Source organism: Phyllostomus discolor, chromosome 12 (assembly GCF_004126475.2).
Source record: "Phyllostomus discolor isolate MPI-MPIP mPhyDis1 chromosome 12, mPhyDis1.pri.v3, whole genome shotgun sequence".
In the NCBI taxonomy this organism is placed as follows: Eukaryota; Metazoa; Chordata; class Mammalia; order Chiroptera; family Phyllostomidae; genus Phyllostomus; species Phyllostomus discolor.
Window position 1 is genome coordinate 5,105,823 of NC_040914.2, and position 19,291 is coordinate 5,125,113.

The window sequence follows — 19,291 nt, forward strand, 5'->3', positions numbered from 1 at the left end:
CTTTTTGGATAGCGTCTGCAGTGCTTGGCCAAATGTGTGTTTCCTGTACCAAATAATGGTTTAATATTTGTGGAGTTAACAGTGGATTGGTCTGTGCCAGAAGGTTCAGCTTCCCTATCTTTTGAATATGTGTCATTAACACATTATTCTCTGGTTTACTGTTAAGCCCCCTCTCCCCTGATGATCAAAGGATTAGATGTGTGTTCTGGGATATCCACAGTATGATCAAATTCTGTTTCTTTTTATGTATACAGGACTTTGCTTTTCTAAGCCAAGCATAATATTATTGTTGGAACAAGGGAAAGAGCCATGGATGGTAAAGAGAGAGTTGGTGAAAGGCTTGTGCTCAGGTAGGTAAAGAAGAAATAGGTAAAAAACTTTGCAGGGGGCAGGTCAGCATGACTCAAAGGTGTCGCCTCTTCATTTTTCTTTAGCATGTTCTCAGATGCCCTTGGTCTCAGTACAAACTTGGGGCCTTTTGGGGTGTTCTCTCAAATTTATTATTCATAACTGTCTCTCCTTTAACACTTTGCCTCCTTCTTTTTAATAACTCACTTATCTATTCTGAGTCCCATTTCTTACCAATTTCATAAGCTCCTTTCAGTATTTAAAAAAAATCTTTTCCTAATCTGATAAACTTTTGAGCTTGACAGACAGCTTTACATAATGTACCAGGTTCAAATCCTGACACATGCAGTGACATTTGGGGCAAGTTACTAACCTCTCCGTGCTTTTGTTTTTCATACGTAAAATGGGGTAATTACTTTTAAAGTGCTTTGAATAGTCCCTATCTCATATTATGAATGCAGTAGCTGTTAGCTGCTATTGGTAGTACTAGTACATCCCCAAATGCCTCATTTTTCTCTTAGTGGTCTGTTTATTTTTTCTTTAATCAACATTTTTTGAGATTTTACTTTAAACAAGGTACTTGCAAGATGCTAGGGTATTATACACTTACATAAATAAAAAAATTAGTAGGTTAGCCATAGAGTTATGATATAGCTATAAATGGAATATATGAAGAGAAAGTTGCCATAAATGGGAAACTCACAGAAAAAGGTGAGGCAGAGGAGTTTGGATAACTGAGAAGATGATTGTCTTTAGCAAAAACACAGGTCAGAAACTAGAAAACATTTGAGGAAGAAATAATAAGTTGTTTTTTGTGGCATAGGAAGGATTTTCTTATGGACATAGGAATCATTGAGGTAAAATAGAGAACTGAAGTTTAGAAGAAAATTAAGATCTTTGTAAACACCTCTTATCAGTACCACTCCCCAACTCAACTACTACTACCTCTTCCCAATCTTTTATGTCCTTGTTCAGTTTTGTGAGAAAAAATTTTTGATGTACAATCATAATATGTCAAATATTATTTGACACAAATATATGTCAAATATGTGTGATTAAATTTTTAGTAATTATTATTAAACAACTTACACACAAATATCTTAGCATAAATGTGTAGTTTAAATAGTAACAGAACAAAAGCCCATATACCTACTTCTTAGTGTAAGAAATAGAAAATTATCAATGCCATTTTAGGCCCTTGAGGGCCTCTGCCTAATGATATACCATTTTCTACCCATGGTTCATCTCCCCCCTCAGTGGGGTAACCATTATCCTACAGTTTTGCTTATCATTGCTTGGTTTTTCTCTATAGTTGTATCCTATATCCATATTTTAAACTTTTATGCATGGAATATATTGTGTATGTAATTCTGACCCTTTTAAACTCAAAATTGTATTCCTGAGGCTCGTTCATGTTGATTTTAATAGCTATGGTTCATTGAATAATTGTTTCTGATGAAGTATAATGTATTCCACTATGTAAACCATGCTTTATCCATTGAAGGTCACTCGAATTGTCTTAATTTTGTTCTATTGTAAATGTTACTGCTATGAACTTTATTATATGTGACTGCTGCTGCACATATGCTGGAGTTCATTTAGAGAATACAGCCAGGAATTTACTAGACAATGCTATTTTATTTTCCAAAGTGCTTGTACTAATTTACATATCTTAGCAGCTGTGTGTGAAATTGGTCATTGAACCACACTTGGAAAAGACAAGTTAAAAAAAATTTTGCTAACTTGCTAGATGTGAAATATTATCTTCTTATACTTATAACCTGAATTCCCTTGATTACTAAAGACATTGAACATATTTTCTTTTTTAAAATTATTTTTAAATATTTATTTATTTTTAGAGAGTAGGGAAGGAAGGAGAATGAGAGGGAGAGAAACATCAGTCAGTTGGTTTCATACTCACCCCTACCGGGGACTGAACCCACAACTCAGGCATGTGCCCTGACTAGGAATCAAACCGGTGACCTTTTGCTTTGTGGGACAATGCCCAGCCAAATGAGCCACACCAGTCATGGCTAGCATATTTTCATATTTATAATGGCCATTTGCACTTCCTCCATTGTGAGGTACCTGTTCAAGTCTTTTGCCCATTTTTAACAAGACTGTCTTTTATACATACATTTGTAATTTATATTTTTAATATTTTATTTTAAGATACTGTTCTGTATTCCAAAGTTATATATACTCTCAAATTATCTTCTAAAGATTTTCCTTTTATATTTAGGGCCATAATACAATTTAATTTAATTTTTGAGATTGAAGTAAATTTAATTGTATTGCCTTATGGGAAACCAAATGTCCTAGATAGTTACTTATTTTTTAGACTATAAGATGCACCCCCCCCCCCCAATTTGGGAGGAATAATGGTTGTTAATGCTGCTGTTGAGTTCTGTTTCCATTTACATTAGTGAAATATTATGTTATTTATGTTATTAAATATTTTACCACATTTTTTGCTACAAAATTTTTTTTCCTATTTTTCTCTAAAACTTAGATGTGTCATATGGTCCAAAAATATGGTACTGAATAAACAAGCCCTTTTGCTTATTGTTCTGAATGTTACTTCTTACTATATCAGGTTATAGTATATGGATCTGATTTTGAGCTCTACTCTGTCTCTGTTTCCTTATGCCCAGCCTATCTGAAATGAAATACTTTATTATAAGGCTGAATATCTGTTAGGGCAAGTCCCCGTACCTTGTTTATATTCTGTAGAATCTTTTGTTTGCTCTTTGGCCACCTAAGAAAAGTTTTGGGTCAGCTTGTCAATTTCTACCAGAAAACAATAAAGCTATTAGCTTTGGATTTGTTAATTGATTTATTTCATATACCAGTTAATTTTTTTCTATTTGTTAATATGGCTTATCTTTCCATTTATTTAGGTTTTTAAATTTCCTTCAATATGTTTTATAAATTTCTGTAAACAGGCCATGCACATCTTCTGTTAGATCAATTTCTAGGCATATTGGTTTGGCTGCTATATTAAATGTCTATATTTTCTATTTGTTATTCATATGCAAAAATGAAGGCAGGTTTTATACATTGAGCTTATAGCCAGCAACATTGATAAGGTGTCCTACTATTAATGATAATAAATTTTAGATTTCTGCCCTGGCTGGTGTGGCTCCATGGATTGAGTGCTGGCTTATGAACCAAAGGGTCTCTGGTTCAATTCCCAGTCAGAGCACATGCCTGGGTTGCATGCCAGGTTCTCAGTAGGGGGTACACATAAGAGGCAACCACACATAGATGTTTCTCTCCCTCTCTTTCTCCCTCCCTTCACCTCTGTCTAAAAATAAATAAATGAAATCTTCAAAAAAAGTTTTAGATTTGTTTTTTTTTTTTTCTGTGAGCAGGTAAATCTGTGAATAATGGCAGTTTCTTCACTTTATTTTTTTTTAAGATTTTATTTATTTTTATTTTTAGAGAGGGAAGGGAGGGAGGAAGAGAGAGAGACAGAAACATCAATATGCAGTTGCTGGGGGTAATGGCCTGCAACCCAGGCATGTACCCTGACCGGGAATTGAACCTGCAACACTCCTTCACTTTAAATTCTTATGCCATTAATTTCTTTTTTCTGTTGCCCTGTCTTCAGTCTTCAGTATGGTAGAAACTGAAGTACTGATAGCAGGCATTCTTGCAACTTCTGGTCTCAATGAACATGCTTTAATATTTTCTTATTAATAATTCTGATATTTGAAGGTTTTTAGTAGACTCCCTTTCAGTTCTGTTTACTAGAGTTTTAATTGTGGAAAGCATTTGAGTTTTAAGACATGTTTTTTCTGTATCTATAGATGATTAAATAGTTTTTAGTTTTCATGTGTTAATGTGGTGAATTACATATTACATATTTAGTGTTCAACCAGTCTTATATTCTTGATACAAACCCATCTATATGTTTTCTGTTCACTGTTATTGCTGTACAGCAATAATTTTTTAAGGTTTTTTGCATCTGTTTATGGGTGACGTTATCTTTCGGTTTTTCCTTCACATACTGTTCTTGTCATATTTTGGAATTAATATTGTCTTAGTCTCACAAAATCTGTTAATGGGTATTCCTCTTTTTCTTCCTTAGAAGAATTTATGTAAATCAAAATTATTTGTTTTTTTAATATTTTGTATTCAAAATTTTGAATATTTTGTAGAACTTTGTTTATCTTGCTGGAATTTGTGCGTGTGTGTGTGTGTGTGTGTGTGTGTGCAAAAAGAATTTAAATTGATATGTTCTTAGATTTTATATTTTTTTATTCTCCTATAGTCACGGAGTTATGGTATTTTTATCTAATAATATATATTTATGTAAGTTTTCAAATTTATTAAAGTTATCCATTATTTTCTAAAGTTGGTAGCTACCAACTTCTTCCAGTACCAATTATGGCTTCTTTTTTTCCTTTCCAAAAGGGAGAGACAAATCTTTACAGAGGCGTTATCAGTTTTTTAGTGTTTTCAGACACTTTTTTAAATTTTACTAATCCTTTCTAACATAGCTTTCTTAAAATTTCATGAATTTATCTTTATTATTTTATTCCTCCTACATTTATCCTATTCTCTTTTCTTTAACTTTTAAGTTGATAATTCATTGTTTTTGACACTTTTTCTTTTCTATTTGAAGTACTTAAAGCTATATTAGCAATATATCCTGCATGTTTTCACATGTAGCTTTTGTTATCTGTATTTCTAAGCATTTTATAATTTTCACTGATTTCTTCTTCTTAACCAGTGAATTATTTGGGAGTTTTAAAGTTGAAATTTAATATTTTCATTTGGTTTAATTGCATTGTAGTTAGAAAGTGTGTCAATATGCCTTCACTGAAATTTTTTGAAACTTGCTTTACATCCTAGGGATTTTGTAAATATTCTGTGTTTCCTTGAAAAATAATGTCTATTTCCTGTTGGTTGATTATAGCATTTGATATACATTCATTGTATTAACTTACTCATTTTGCTGGCCAAATCTTCTGTATCCTTATTGATTTTTTTTAAAAAATTTCATTAAGTAAACAATCATGGGGAGACATATGTTACAAACTTCTGCTCTAATGGTGAATATGTAAATTTTCTTTGTAATTCTTACAACTGGTTCTATGTATTTTAAAAGTATTTTATTAGGTCTTATGGTTTTGGAATTGTTTGATCTTTCTGATGAATTCTTCCTTGTACTATTGTAACCCTCTTGAAATCTAGTGATGAATTTCCCTTAAGTATTTTGTTTGATATTTATATAGCTATTTTAACCTTCTTTTGTTAATATTTACTTGGTATAGTTTTTTCCACCCTTTTACTCTCTACTTTCTATTCTGTATACTGTTTTTCTTATAAATACTATATAGCTACAGTTTGATAATCTTTATCTTTTAACTCAGTGACAGTAGTCATTTATATTTTTTGTAATATTAACAGTTAAATTTATTTCCACAATCTTATTTTTCTCCATAAATCCTGCTTTTTCCATTTTTTCTCTGTCTGCTTGTTTGAAAGTTATACAGTATAATATTTTTTTCTTTATTTTATTTATTTATTTTTAGAGAGAGGGGCAGGGAGGAAGACAGAGAGAAACATCAATGTGTGGTTACCTCTTGTGTGCCACCTACTGGGGACTTGGCCCGCAAACCAGGCATGTGCCCTGATTGGGAATCAAACCAGCAACCCTTGGCTTTACAGTCCAGTGCTCAATCCACTGAGCCATGACAGCCAGGGCTACACTTTTTGATAATATGATAGATTAAATATAATGTCACAATGTATTTCCCAATTTACATATCTCTTGAGTATATGATGTTGTTACATGCATTTATTGCCAGTTATTTTTTAAGTGGTCTCTTCATATTACTTACCTATTTTTTAAAATCACTCTTAACACTATAGTTATATTTCTTTCTTTCCTTTTATTGTTTTAAAATATTTTATTTATTGTTTTTAGACAGAGGGGGAGGGGGAAGGAGAGGGAGAGAAACATCAATGTGTAGTTGCTACTCACACGCCCCCTACTGGAAGCATGTGCCCTGACTAGGAATCAAACCAGTGACCCTTTGCTTTGCGGTCTAGTGCTCAATCCACTGAGCACAGCCAGGGCTACTTACCTATTTTTAATGGACTACTTGTAGTTTTTGTTTATTTTTAAAGTCTATTTCTTAGTAAGGATGTTATTCTTTTGTATTAGGTTAAAAACAGATTTAATTTGTTAAAAATTTATGGTAAAATACTTATGGCAAAATGTACTCTTTTAACCATTTTTAAGTGTTTAGCTCGGTAGCATTCATATAATTGTGCTGCCATCACCAGCATCCTTCCACAGAACTCTCTTTATTTTGTAAAACTGAAACTCTATACCCATGAAATAATAATTCCTCATTCTCCCCATCTCTAGTCCCTGGTAACCACTATTGTACTTTTTCTCTATGAATTTCAATAGTCTAGGTACCTCATATGATTGGAATCATAGAATGTTTGTCTTTTTGTGACTGGCTTCTTCACTTAAGATAAAGTTCTCAAGGTATACCCATGTGGTAGCATGTGTCATAATTTCCTTCTTTTTTAAAAGATTTTATTTATTTATTTTTAGAGAGGGAAGGGAAGGAGAGAGAGAGAAACATCAACATGCGGTTGCTGGGGGTCATGGCCTGCAACCCAAGCATGTACCCTGACTGGGAATTGAACCTGCGACACTTTGGTTCACAGCCTGCGCTCAATCCACTGAGCTATGCCAGCCAGGGCTTTAATTTCCTTCATTTTAAAAGCTGAAAAATATTCCATTACATATATGTACCACATGTGGTTTATCCATCTAACAATGAACACTTTAGTTGTTTCTATATTTTTGGTTATTGTGAATAATGTATCTATGTAGATGGATGTACAACTATGTATTTGAGACTTGGCTTTCAATTCTTTTGAGTATATACTCAGAAGTTGAATTGATGGATCTTATTGTAATCTATATCAAATTGTTTGTGGAACTGCCATATTGTTTTCCATAGCAGCTATACCATTTTACATTCCCTCCAACAGTGCACAAGAGTTCCAATTTCTCCACATTTTCCCCAGCACCTGTTATTTTATTTTTTAAAAAACAGTAGCCATCCTAATGGGAATGGAGTGGTATCTCATGGTATTGATTTGCATTTCCCTAATGATAAGTGATGTTGAGCATTTTTTCATGTGGTTGTTAGCCATGTGTATATCTTCTATGGATAAATATCTACTCACATCCTTTGCCTATTTTTTATTGTGTTCGTGTTAGGTTGTAGGAGTTCTTTATTTATTCTGGATATTACCCTTTATCAGATACGAGGTTTGCAAATATTTTCTTCCATTCCATGAGTTGCATTTTTCACTGTGTTGATTGTGTCCTTAAATGTGCAAAATGTTAAAAGATTTCATGTAGTCCAGTTTTTGTCTCCTTTTTTCACTTCCTCCTTTTGGTATTATAATCAAGATCATTGTCAAATCCAGTATTATCTTTATGCCAGTACCATACTGTTTTGATTACTGTAGCTTTGTATTAAGTTTTGAAATCAGGAAGTGTTCTTTTTCAAGATTTTTTTTCTCTATTCAGCTCCTTTGAGATTCCATATGGATTTTAGGATTGATTTTTCTTTTTTTTAAATATATTTTATTGATTATGCTATTACAGTTGTCCCATTTCCCCCCTTCTCTCCCCTCCACCCTGTACCCCCTCTCCCACCCACGTTCCCCCCCTTTAGTTCATGTCCATGTGTCATACTTATGAGTTCTTTAGCTTCTACATTTCCTGTACTATTCTTGCCCTCCCCCTATCTATTTTCAACCTACATTCTATGCTACTTATTCTCTATACCTTTTCCCCTTCTCTCCTCTTCCCAGCCCCCTGCTGCTAGCCCTCCATATGCCCTCCATTTCTGTGGTTCTGTTCCTGTTCTAGTTGTTTACTTAGTTTCTTTTGGTTTTGCTTTAGGTGTGGTTGTTAATATTTGTGAGTTTGCTGTCCTTTTACTATACATGTCTTTTCTTTATCTTCTTTTCTTAGATAAGTCCCTTTAGCATTTCATAAAATAAGGGCTTGGTGATGATGAACTCCTTTAATTTGACCTTATCTGAAAAGCACTTTATCTTCCCTTCCATTCTAAATGAGAGCTTTGCTGGATAGAGCAATCTGGGATGTAGGTCCATGTATTTCATGACTTGGAATATTTCTTTCCAGCCCCTTCTTGCCTGTAAGGTCTCTTTGGAGAAATCAGCTGACAGTCTGATGGGAACTCCTTTGTAGGTGACTGTCCCCTTATCTCTTGCTGCTTCTAGGATTCTCTCCTTCATTTTTACCTTGGTTAATGTAATTATGATGTGCCTTGGTGTGTTTCTTCTTGGGTCCGACTTCTTTGGGGCTCTCTGAGCTTCTTGGATTTCTTGGAAGACTGTTCCCTTTGCCAGATTGGGGAAGTTCTCCTTTATTATTTGTTCAAATAACTTTTCCACTTGTTGCTCCGCCCCTTCTGGTACCCCTATAATTTGGATGTTGGAACGTTTAAAGGTGTCCTGGATGCTCTTAATCTTTTCCTCAATTTTTTGAATTCTTATTTCATCATGCTTTCCTGCTTGGTTGATTCTATCTTCCTTCTGGTCCACTGTATTGTTTTGAGACTCAGATTCCTTCCTTTCACTATTGGCTCTCCTCCGCATATCTTCCTGCATCTCTTTTATGGTAACCTGCATCCTTTCATCTAATTTGCACCTAAAATCAATCAATTCCGTGAGCTTTCTGATCACCAGTGTTTTGAACTGTGCATCTGATAGATTGGCTATTTCTTGGTAGCTCAAAAGGATGAGTCCTGGGGGACTGATCTGTTCTGTTGGAAACATGTCTTATGTCTTTCCCTGTCTCTCCTTTTTTTTTTTTTTTTTCCCGGTCTGGTCGCTCCTGTTATGGTGCGGGGCGGAGCCTTAGGTGTTCACCGGGGCTGGGCACCCCAGTTGCTAGATTGTGACGTTAAATGTGGGGGCGGGGCGGGAGCGGGGACGGGAGGGAACAATGGCGGCAGTTCCATTCTCCTGGGCTCAGACCCTTCTCTGGGCTCCTGGGCTGCAAGCTCTGCGCTGGTCCACAATTGCTGCCTCACTGGGTCCCCCAGCTGCAGTGTGCGTACTCAGGGATCACCGCTGGGTTCTTGCGCCCCGGATGGCTGTCGCGCCAATTTCGCGCCAAATTTTCCCCGACCTCCGCGCGCCGACCCGCGCCAGCCCTGCGCCCGCCCGGCTCGTCTTCTCCTACCAGTCTGGATGTACGGGTCTACTTCAACTTCTTGGATGTCCGACTTCCATTCAGATAAATCCTCTGTCAGTTCTGAGTGTTATTGTCTGTAAATTATTGTTCTATTCTTGGTTGTGCGAGGAGGTACGGTGCATCCACCTATTCCTCCTTCTTGCCGGAAGTCCCTGATTTTTCTATTTCTGGAAAAAATGTCATTGGGATTTTGATAGGGATTACAATGAATGTATGAATAGCTTTAGGTAGTAGGGACAGCTGAACAATGTTAACTCTTCTAATTCATGATCACAGATGTCTCCATTTATTTATGTCTTCTTTAATTTCTCTCAGCAATGTTTTGTAGTTTTCATTTTGTCTTCCACCTCTTTGGTTAATCTCTAAGTATTTTATTCATTTTGATGCCTTTGCAAAAGGGAAATGTTTTCTGAATTTTAATTTTCTTTTCAGATTGTTCATTGTTAGTCTATAGAAGTGCAACTGATTTATGTGCATTTACTTTATATCCTGCTACTTTGCTAAATTTGTTTATTGATTCTAACAAGTTTTTTTTTTTTTGGTGGAGTCTTTAGGATTTCCATGTAGAAGATCATACATATCATCTACAAACAGAGAATTTTATTTATTTCTTTCTAATTTGGGTGTTATAAATATGTTTTTCTTGCCTTATTGCTATGGCTAAAGCATCCAATACTACATTGACTGAAAGTAGTGAAAGCAGGTGTCTTTGTCTTGTTCCTGTTTTAGAGGAAAGTTTTTAGTCTTACTATTGGATGAGTATGATGTTAGCTATGGGCTATTTATATATAGCCTTTATTATGTTGTAGTTTCCTTCTATTCCTAGTTTGTCAAGTGTTTTTTTTTTTACCATGAAAGGGTGTTAAGTTTTGTCAAATCCTGTTTCTGCATCAGTTACATGACCATGTAAATTTCCCCCTTCATTCTGTTAATGTGGTGTGCTGCATTTTTTTTTTGTTGAATCATCCTTGAATTCCAGAAATAAATCCCACTCTGTCATGGTATATAGTCTTTATAATATGCTGTTGAAGTCAGTTTGCTAGTATTTTGTTGTGAATATTTTCATCAGTATTCATGAAAGATATTAGTCGATAATTTTCTTGTAGTGTCTTAGTATAGCTTTGGTATCAGAGTAATGCTGACCTCAGAATGGGTTTGGAAGTCTTTCCTCTTCTTCAGTTTTGAGGAGAGTTTGAGAAGGATATGTGTTAATTCTGTAAATGGGTGATATAAGTCATCACTGACACTATTTGGTCCTAGGCTTCTCTTTATTGGGAGGTTTTTGATTACTGATTCAATCACCTTACTAGCTATGGGTCTGTTAACATTTTCTGTTTCTCTATGATTCACTCTTTGTAGGTTATATGTTTCTTAGAATTCGTCCATTTTACTAGTTTATTCAATTTGTTGGTATCAGTGTTTAGAGTACAACTGACTCTCAACAACATGGGCATTAAGGGTAATGACCCTTCACACAGTCAGAAATCCATGTATCACTTTTGACTTCCTCAAAACTTAACTACTAATAGCCTTCTGTTGACCAGAAGCCTTACTAATAACATGAACAGTTGATTAACACATATTTTATATGTGATCTGTATTATATACTATATTTTTACAATAAAGTAAGCTAAAGAAAAGATAATGTAAGAAAATACATGTACAGTATTTATTGAAAAAAATATGTATAAGTGGACCCACATAGTTTAAACCCATGTTCAAGGGTCAGCTGTATTTTTCTTATAATCCTTTTTATTTGTATAAAGTTGTTACTAATGTTCCTTTTCTTATTTCTGATTTTAGTTATTTGAGTATTTTTTTCTTAGTCAGTCTAACTAATGGTCTGTCACTTTTGTGATCCTTTTAAGGAAATAATTCTTGGTTTTATTGATTCCCCCTATTATTTTTCTAGTCTCTATTTTGTTTATCTGCTTGAATCTTTATTTTCTTCTTCTAGATTTGGGCTTAGTTTGCTTTTTTCTAGTTTGTTAAGATGTAAAGTTCAATCACTGATTTGAGATTTTTAAGGTGTATTTTATTGATTATGCTATTATACTTGTCCCATTTTTTTCTCCCCTTTATCCCCTCCCCCCTGTACTCCTTCTCCCTCCAGCATTCCTCCCCGCCTTAGTTCGTGTCCATAGATCATACATATAACTTCTTTGGTTTCTCCATTTCCTATACTATGCTTAACCTACCCCTATTTATTTTGTACCTACCATTTATGCTTCTTATTCCCTGTACCTTTTCCCCCATTCCCACCACCACCAACTCTGATAACCCTCCATGTGATCTCCATTACTGTGGTTCTGTTCCAATTCTAGTTTGTTTTCATTTTTTAGGTTCGGTTGTTGGTAGTTGTGAATTTCTTGTTATTTTACTGTTCATAGTTTTGATGTTTTTCTTACATAAATCCTTTTAACATTTCATATAATAAGGGCTTGGTGATGATGAACTCCTTTAACTTGACCTTATCTGGGAACCACTTTATTTGTCTTTCCATTCTAGATGATAGCTTTGCTGCATAGAGTAATCTTGGACGTAGGTCCTTGCCTTTCATGACTTTGAGTACTTCTTTCTAGCCCCTTTTTGCCTGCAAGATTTCTTTTTAGAAATCCGGTTATAGTCTAATGGGAACTCCTTTGTAGATAACTGTCTCCTTTTCCTGGTTTTAAAATTCTCTCCTTATTTTAATCTTGGCTAATGTAATTATGATGTGCCTTGGTGTGTGATTCCTTGGGTCCCACTTCTTTGGGACTCTCTGGGACTTCCTGGAAGTCTATTTCTTTTGCCAGCTTGGGGAAGTTCTCCTTCATTGTTTGTTCAAATAAGTTTTCAATTTCTTGCTCTTCCTCTTCTCCTTCTAGTACCCCTATGATTTGAATGTTGAAATGTTTAAGGTTGTCCCTTAGTTCCTAAGCCTCTCCTTACTTTTTGTGAATTCTTGTTTTTTCATTCTGTTCTGGTTGAATGTTTATTTCTTCCTTCTGCTTCAAATTGTTGATTTGAGTCCAATTTCCTTCCCTTCACTGTTGGTTCACTGTATATTTGTCTTTATTTCACTTTGTATAGCCTTCAGTTTTTCCTCTATTTTGTGACTATACTCAACCATTTCTCTGAACACCCTGATCATCGGTGTTTTGAACTGTGCATCTGATAGGTTGGCTATCTCTTCATCACTTAGTTCTCTTTTTGGAGCTTTGATCTGTTCTTTCATTTGGGCCATAATTTTTTGTCTGGGTGTACTTGTTATGTTGTAAGGGGCAGAGCCTTATGTATTTGCCAGGGCAGGGCAATGCACTTCACTGTGTTGTGGCATTGTATGTGTGGGAGTTGTCTTAGAGTGAACAATGCCACTTGCTTGGCCCTTACCCCTTTCAGTCACTTCCCCCTCTAACCACAAGCAAATTGGGCCTTTCTTGTGTTGTTTCCCAGGTGGGTTTGTATAGGTTCTAGGACCCATCGTTCTAGGTTCATGTGTCCTTCCAATGGACTGTCCTATGAGACTGGGAGTTTCTCCTGCCACTGCAACCCCCACGAGTTTTTATAGCCAAAGGTTTCAAGGCTTTATTTCCCTGCACTAGAACCCTGTGTTCCATGGTCTCGTTCCCCAGTTGTTTCTCCCATTTAGCTGCACATGAATGTGGGACCCTGGGTCCACCAGCCACTGACTTGCCTGCCTGGTTCACCTTGCCACACATCCTCTCTGCCCCAGCTACCCATCTCCACCCCTCCTACCCATATGGATGAATGTTTCTTTTTTAACTCCTTGGTTGTCAGACGTCCATACAGTTCAATTTTCTGGCAGTTCTGCAGTTGTTTGTTTGTTTGTTTTTAAGCTGGTTGCTGTCCTTCTTTTGGTTGTACAAGAAAGCAAAGCATATCTACCTATGCCTCCATCTTGGTCAGAAGTCTGATTTGAGATCTTTTTTAATGTAAGCATTTGCAGACATAAATTAGACTCTTATCACTGCTTTTGATGCATCACATAAATTTTGGTATGTTGTGTTTTTATACTCATTCATCTCAAGATATTTTAAACTCCTTGTGATTTCTTCAATTCACCTGTTGTTTTAAATGTATGTTGTTGAATTTTATGTATTTGTGGATTTTCCAGTATTTATTTTGCTATTGATTTCAGTTTAATTAAATTATGATTAGAAAAGATACTTTGTATGATTTCAGTCTTTTAAAATATATTAAGATTTGTTTTATGGGCTAACATATAGTCTACTGTGGTTTCATGTTTATTTCTTTAATGACATTTAGAATTAAAAGAAAAAGCAACAACCTTTCAGTGATTATGCCAAACTGCAATGTCTGAGAGAACAGTGTTCCAGAAGACTGCACTAATTTCACATACCAGCTGAAAGTTGGGGTGTTTTCAGGGCCACCCTCATTGCCGACCACCTGGATACAAATTTAGAGATGCTTAAGTTTTGATAATTCACTAGCCTGACTCACAGAACTCAGGAAAAAGTTATATGATGATTTACTTAATTATAACAAAGGATTAAAAAAAAAGAAAGAAAGAACCAACCAGTACACCAAGGTTTAGATATGGGAGAGCTGCAAACAGGAAACTTCTGCATCTCAGTATTCAGAGGAATATTGCCAACCAGGGAAGGTATCTCAAGCTTTAGTGCCCAGAGAGTTTTGTTTTTGTTTTTTGGTTTCATTATATAGGCTGATTGAGTGAATCATTGCCCAACATGGTTCAATCTGTAGCATTCCTTCCCTTTCCAAAAGCCAGGTTGATATCATGGTAGCCCGAAGTTCCAACCCTCTCATCACATGGTTGGTCTTTCTGGCATTGTTAGTCTGACTTATCCGGAATCATCACATTAGCAAAAATTATCTATGGGCCAATCATGAGTCACCTTATTAGTATAAAATATCAGGTGTGGTCCAAGAGACTCACCACAAATAATAAATACTCTCTTTCTAGGAGTTTAGAGAGTTTTGAGGTTGCCTCCTGGGAAATGGACAAAAGCATGTCAAATTATTTATTACACAGGTCTTTAAACAGTTGTAAGAGCTCTGGCCAGTGTGGCTTGATTAGCACATTGTCCTGTACGCCAAAAGATTGTGGGTTCTGTTCCCATTAGGGCACATACTTGGGTTGTGGGTTCAATCCCCTGTCAGGGAGCCTGTGAAAGGCAACCAATTGATCTTTCTCTCTCACATTGATGCTTCTCTCTCTTTGTCTCTCCACCATTTCTCTCTAAAAGCAATAAAAAAATATTCTTGAAATGAAGATAAAAAACATCACAATGCAGCTCTGATTATAATTGAATGAACGTAATAGATATAGTGAGAATTTTGGCTGTACATTGTTGATTCTTTTTATATAAGAGCAAAGTGTGCATCTCCCCCCTTTATTCAGATTTTTTTTGGGGAAGTGATGGAACACTCATTAGAATTGTAAAGCTTTTGCTTATTTCTTTTGAAGTTTATTTCTAGAGTATTTTCTGTCTTCATTGTTGTTGTTGTTAATGTTAAAGGTATCTTCTGAAGTTAATTATTTTCTTTATATATCCATTGCTTTTTTAAAATGATTCTAAAATTGCAAAATAATATATTTTTGAAAAAATAAAGAAATATATGTAGTACAGTAATCTTTTTATAGTTTCTATATATGTGCTATATTTATCTAATGATTCATTTAAGGTGTTTTACAAGTCAACATATACATAATTTTTAATTATTATTATTAGATGTTGCTATTACTAGTTCTTCGTGGTTTTTTAAAAGGACTTCAAATTTTATTTTCAATTACAATTTACACTTCCAAATATTTTGTATCAGTGTCAGGTGTACATCATAGTGGTTAGACAATCATAACACATTACCAAGTGCTCCTCCCAATATTTACAGTACACTCCTAACCATACATAGTTATTATAATATTATTGACTATATTCTTTATGCTGTACTTTGCAGCAGCATGGCTATTTTGTAACTACCAATTTGTACTTTTAAATTTGTTCACCTTTTTCAGTCAGTCACTCAAACTCCCTCCCCTCTGACAACCATCAATCTGTTCTCTCTGTGAGTCTGTTTCAATTTGTTTATTTACTTATTTTGTTAGATTTCACATATTAATGAAATCATATAGTATTTTTATTTCTCTGACTCACTTATTTCATTTAACATAGTACACTCTAGTGTCATTCATGCTGTTGCAAATGGTAAGATTTTATTCTTTTTTATTTTTTGAGTATTATTCCATTGTACATATGTACCACAACTTTTTTATCTGCTCATCTATTGATGTGCACTTGGGTTGCTGCCATATCTTGACTCTTGTAAATAATGCTACAATGAATATAAGGGTGCACATATTCTTTTGAATGAGTGTTTTGGATATCTTTAGATATATTCCCAGGAGTGGGATCACTGGGTCATAAGGCAGTTCCATTTTTAATTTTTGAGGGCTCTCCATACTGTTTTCCACAGTGGCTGCATCAGTCTGCATTTCCACCAACAGTGCACTATGGTTCCCTTTTCTCCAATTCTTGTGAGAACTTGTTATTTGTTGATAGCTATTTTTACAGGTGTGAGGTGATACCTCATTGTGGTTTTAATTTGCATTTGTCTGATGATTACTGATGTTGAACATCATTTCATATGTCTGTTGGCCATCTGTATATCCTCTTTGGATATACAGATGTATATCCAGACCTGACTGTTCAGGTCTTCTGCCCATTTTTAAATTGGATTGTTGTCTCTTTAGTGTTGATTTCTATCAGTTCTTTATGAATTTTGGATATTAACCCCCTATTAGATGAATCTTTGGTGAATATTGAAAAATTTTTTTCCACCTTTTTTTATTGCCCATGGATATGTTTTACATAGACAGGAAGGGAGAGAGAGAGAGAGAGACATCAATATGACAAAAAGTCATCAATCAGTTGCCTCTTAGGTGCACCTTGACCATAAATTGAACCCACAACTTTTAAAAAAATTTATTGTTGTTCAATTATAGTTCCCATTTTTCCCTCACTACTCTCCCCTGCCATACCTCCCCACCCCACCTTCCACATTCAGTCGTCTCCCTTCCATTGTCTTTGTCCATAGGTTCTTTATACATGTTCTTTGACCTGACCCTTCCCCTTCTTTCCCTCTTTCCCCTCTCCTATGGTCACTGTTACTTTGTTCTTTATTTCCACGTTTCTGGCCGAATCCACAACTTTTTGGTGTACTGAATGATGCTCCAACCACCTGAGTTATCTGGCCAAGGCGTCTTTTTGTTTTATTGGTTACTTTTCATTCAATAGGTTGTCTTTTTATTTTGTTAGTTTCCTTTGCTATACAGAAACATTTTACTTTGATATAGTTCCATTTGTTTATTTTTATTTTTTCTTGGCATTAGGAGATATTTCAGAAAAAATATTGCTAAGAAATGTTACAGATTTCACTGGCTATGTTTTCTGCTAGGATTTGTGTGGTTTTCCATCTAACATTCAGGTCTTTAATGCATTTTTTAGTTTATTCTTATATATGGCATTAGAAGATGGTCTAGTGTTAACTTTTGGTATTTATCTGTTCAATATTCCCAACACCACTTATTTATTAGACTGTTTTTACATGATTTTATGTTCTTATCTCCTTTGTCAAATGTTAATTGATCATATAGGCATTGGTATATTTCTGGGCTTTCTATTTTGTTCTGTTGATCTAGATGTCTGTTTTTATGTCAGTCCATGCTGTTTGGATTACTGTGGGCTTGTAGTACAGTTTGATATTAGGCAGTTTGATACCACCATTATTCTTTTTTTCTCCAGATTGCTGTGGCTGTTCAGGATATTTTTTGGTTCCATATAAATTTTTTGGATTATTTTATTTGATCTTTGATATTTTGACCTTTGATATTTTGATTATTTTCTTTGACCTTTGATATCAAATAGACCTTTGATATTTTGATAGATATTGTGTTGAATCTAGAGATTCATTTAACTAGTATGGATACATTAGTAATGTTAATTTTTCCTATCCATGAACACAGTATATGCTTCCCTTTTTTTTTTATCTTCCTCAAGGTCTTTCTTTAGTGTCTTCTAATTTTCTGAGTACATCTTTTTTTTTAAATATTTTTCAAGTACAATTGTCTCCTTCTTGCCCCCACCACTCCCTCGTCTCACCCATTCTCACCTTCCACACTTGATCCTACCCCTTTTCACTTTGTTCATGTGTACCTCATATATGCTCCTTGACAACTCTTCCCCTATTTATCCCCATTATCTCTAAACCTCTCCCCTCTGGTTACCGTTAGTTTGTTCTTTATTTAAATGTCTCTGGTTACACTTTGCTTGCTTCTTTATTTTGTTGATTAGGTTACACTTATAGGTGAGATCAGAGAGTATTTTCTTTTATGACCTGGCTCATTTCACTTAGCATAATGCTCTTCAGATCCATCCACACTGTTCTTGAGGGCAGGAGCTCCTTCTTTCTTTCTGCTATGTAGTATCCCATTGTATAAATACACCATAGTTTTTTGATCCACTCATTTACTGGTGGACCACTTAGGTTGCTTACAGCACTTGGCTATTGTAAACCGTGTTGCTATGAACATTGGGGTGCATAGGTTCTTTTGGATTGGTGTTTCAAGATTTTAGGGTATATTCCCAGCAGTGGAATTGCTGGGTCAAAAGTCAATTCCCTTTTTAGTTTTCTGAGGATATTCCATACTGTTTTCCATGGTGGCTGCACCAGTCTGCAATCCCACCAACAGTGCACTAGGGTTCCCTTTTCTCCACAACCTCTCCAACACTTGTTTGTTGCTTTGTTTATGATGGCCATTCTGACTGGTGTCAAGTGGTATCTCATTGTGGTTTTAATTTGCATCTCTCTGATAGCTAGCGATACTGAACATTGTTTCATGTGTCTCTGGATCCTCTACGTGTCCTCCTTGGAGAAGTGTCTGCTCAAGTCCTTTGCCCATTTTTTAATTGGGTTGCTTGTCTTCTTAGAGTGGAGTCGTGTAAGTTCTTTATATATTTTGGAGATTAAACCCTTGTCTGAGGTATCATTGGCCAATATGTTTTCCCATACAGTTGGTTCCCTTTTCATTTTAATACTGTTTGTTTTAGCCATGCAGAAGCTTTTTATTTTGATGAGATTCTATTTGTTTATTCTTTCCTCTATGGGGACATATCAGTAAAAATGTTGCTGCATGAAACAGTTGAGATTTTCCTGCCTACGTTCTCCTCCAGGGCTTTAATGGTGTCACAGTTTATATTTAAATCTTTTATCCACCTCGCATTTACTTTTGTGTATGGTGTAAGGTGGTGCTCAAGTTTCATTTTTTTGCATGTAGCTGTCCAGTTCTCCTAACTCCATTTGTTGAAGAGGCTATTTTTACTCTATTTTATGCTGCTGTCCACTTTGTCAAATATTATTTGACTGTAGAGACTTGGGTTTATTTCTGGGCTCTCTGCTCTGTTCCATTGGTCCATGTGCCTGTTTTTATGCCAGTACCAGGCTGTTTTGATTACAGTGGCCTTGTAATACAGTTTGGTATCAAGTGTTGTGATCCCTCCTACTTTACTCTTCTTTCTCAAAATTGCAACAGCTATTCGGGGTCATTTATGGTTCCATATAAATTTTTGAAGTGTTTGTTCTATGTCTGTGAAATATGCCATTGGTACTGTAATAGGTGTTGTGTTG

General features: G+C 35.2%; 1 protein-coding gene across 1 annotated transcript in view; it reads left to right on the forward strand.

Moving 5' to 3' along the window:
• Window positions 1-19,291, forward strand: part of ZNF570 (zinc finger protein 570) — a 40,645-nt gene that overhangs the window by 4,172 nt on the left and 17,182 nt on the right. Inside the window, exon 4 of the mRNA XM_028529715.2 lies at window positions 255-350. Within this exon, the coding sequence (XP_028385516.1) occupies window positions 255-350 (96 nt within the window). The remainder of the gene's footprint in view (window positions 1-254; window positions 351-19,291) is intronic.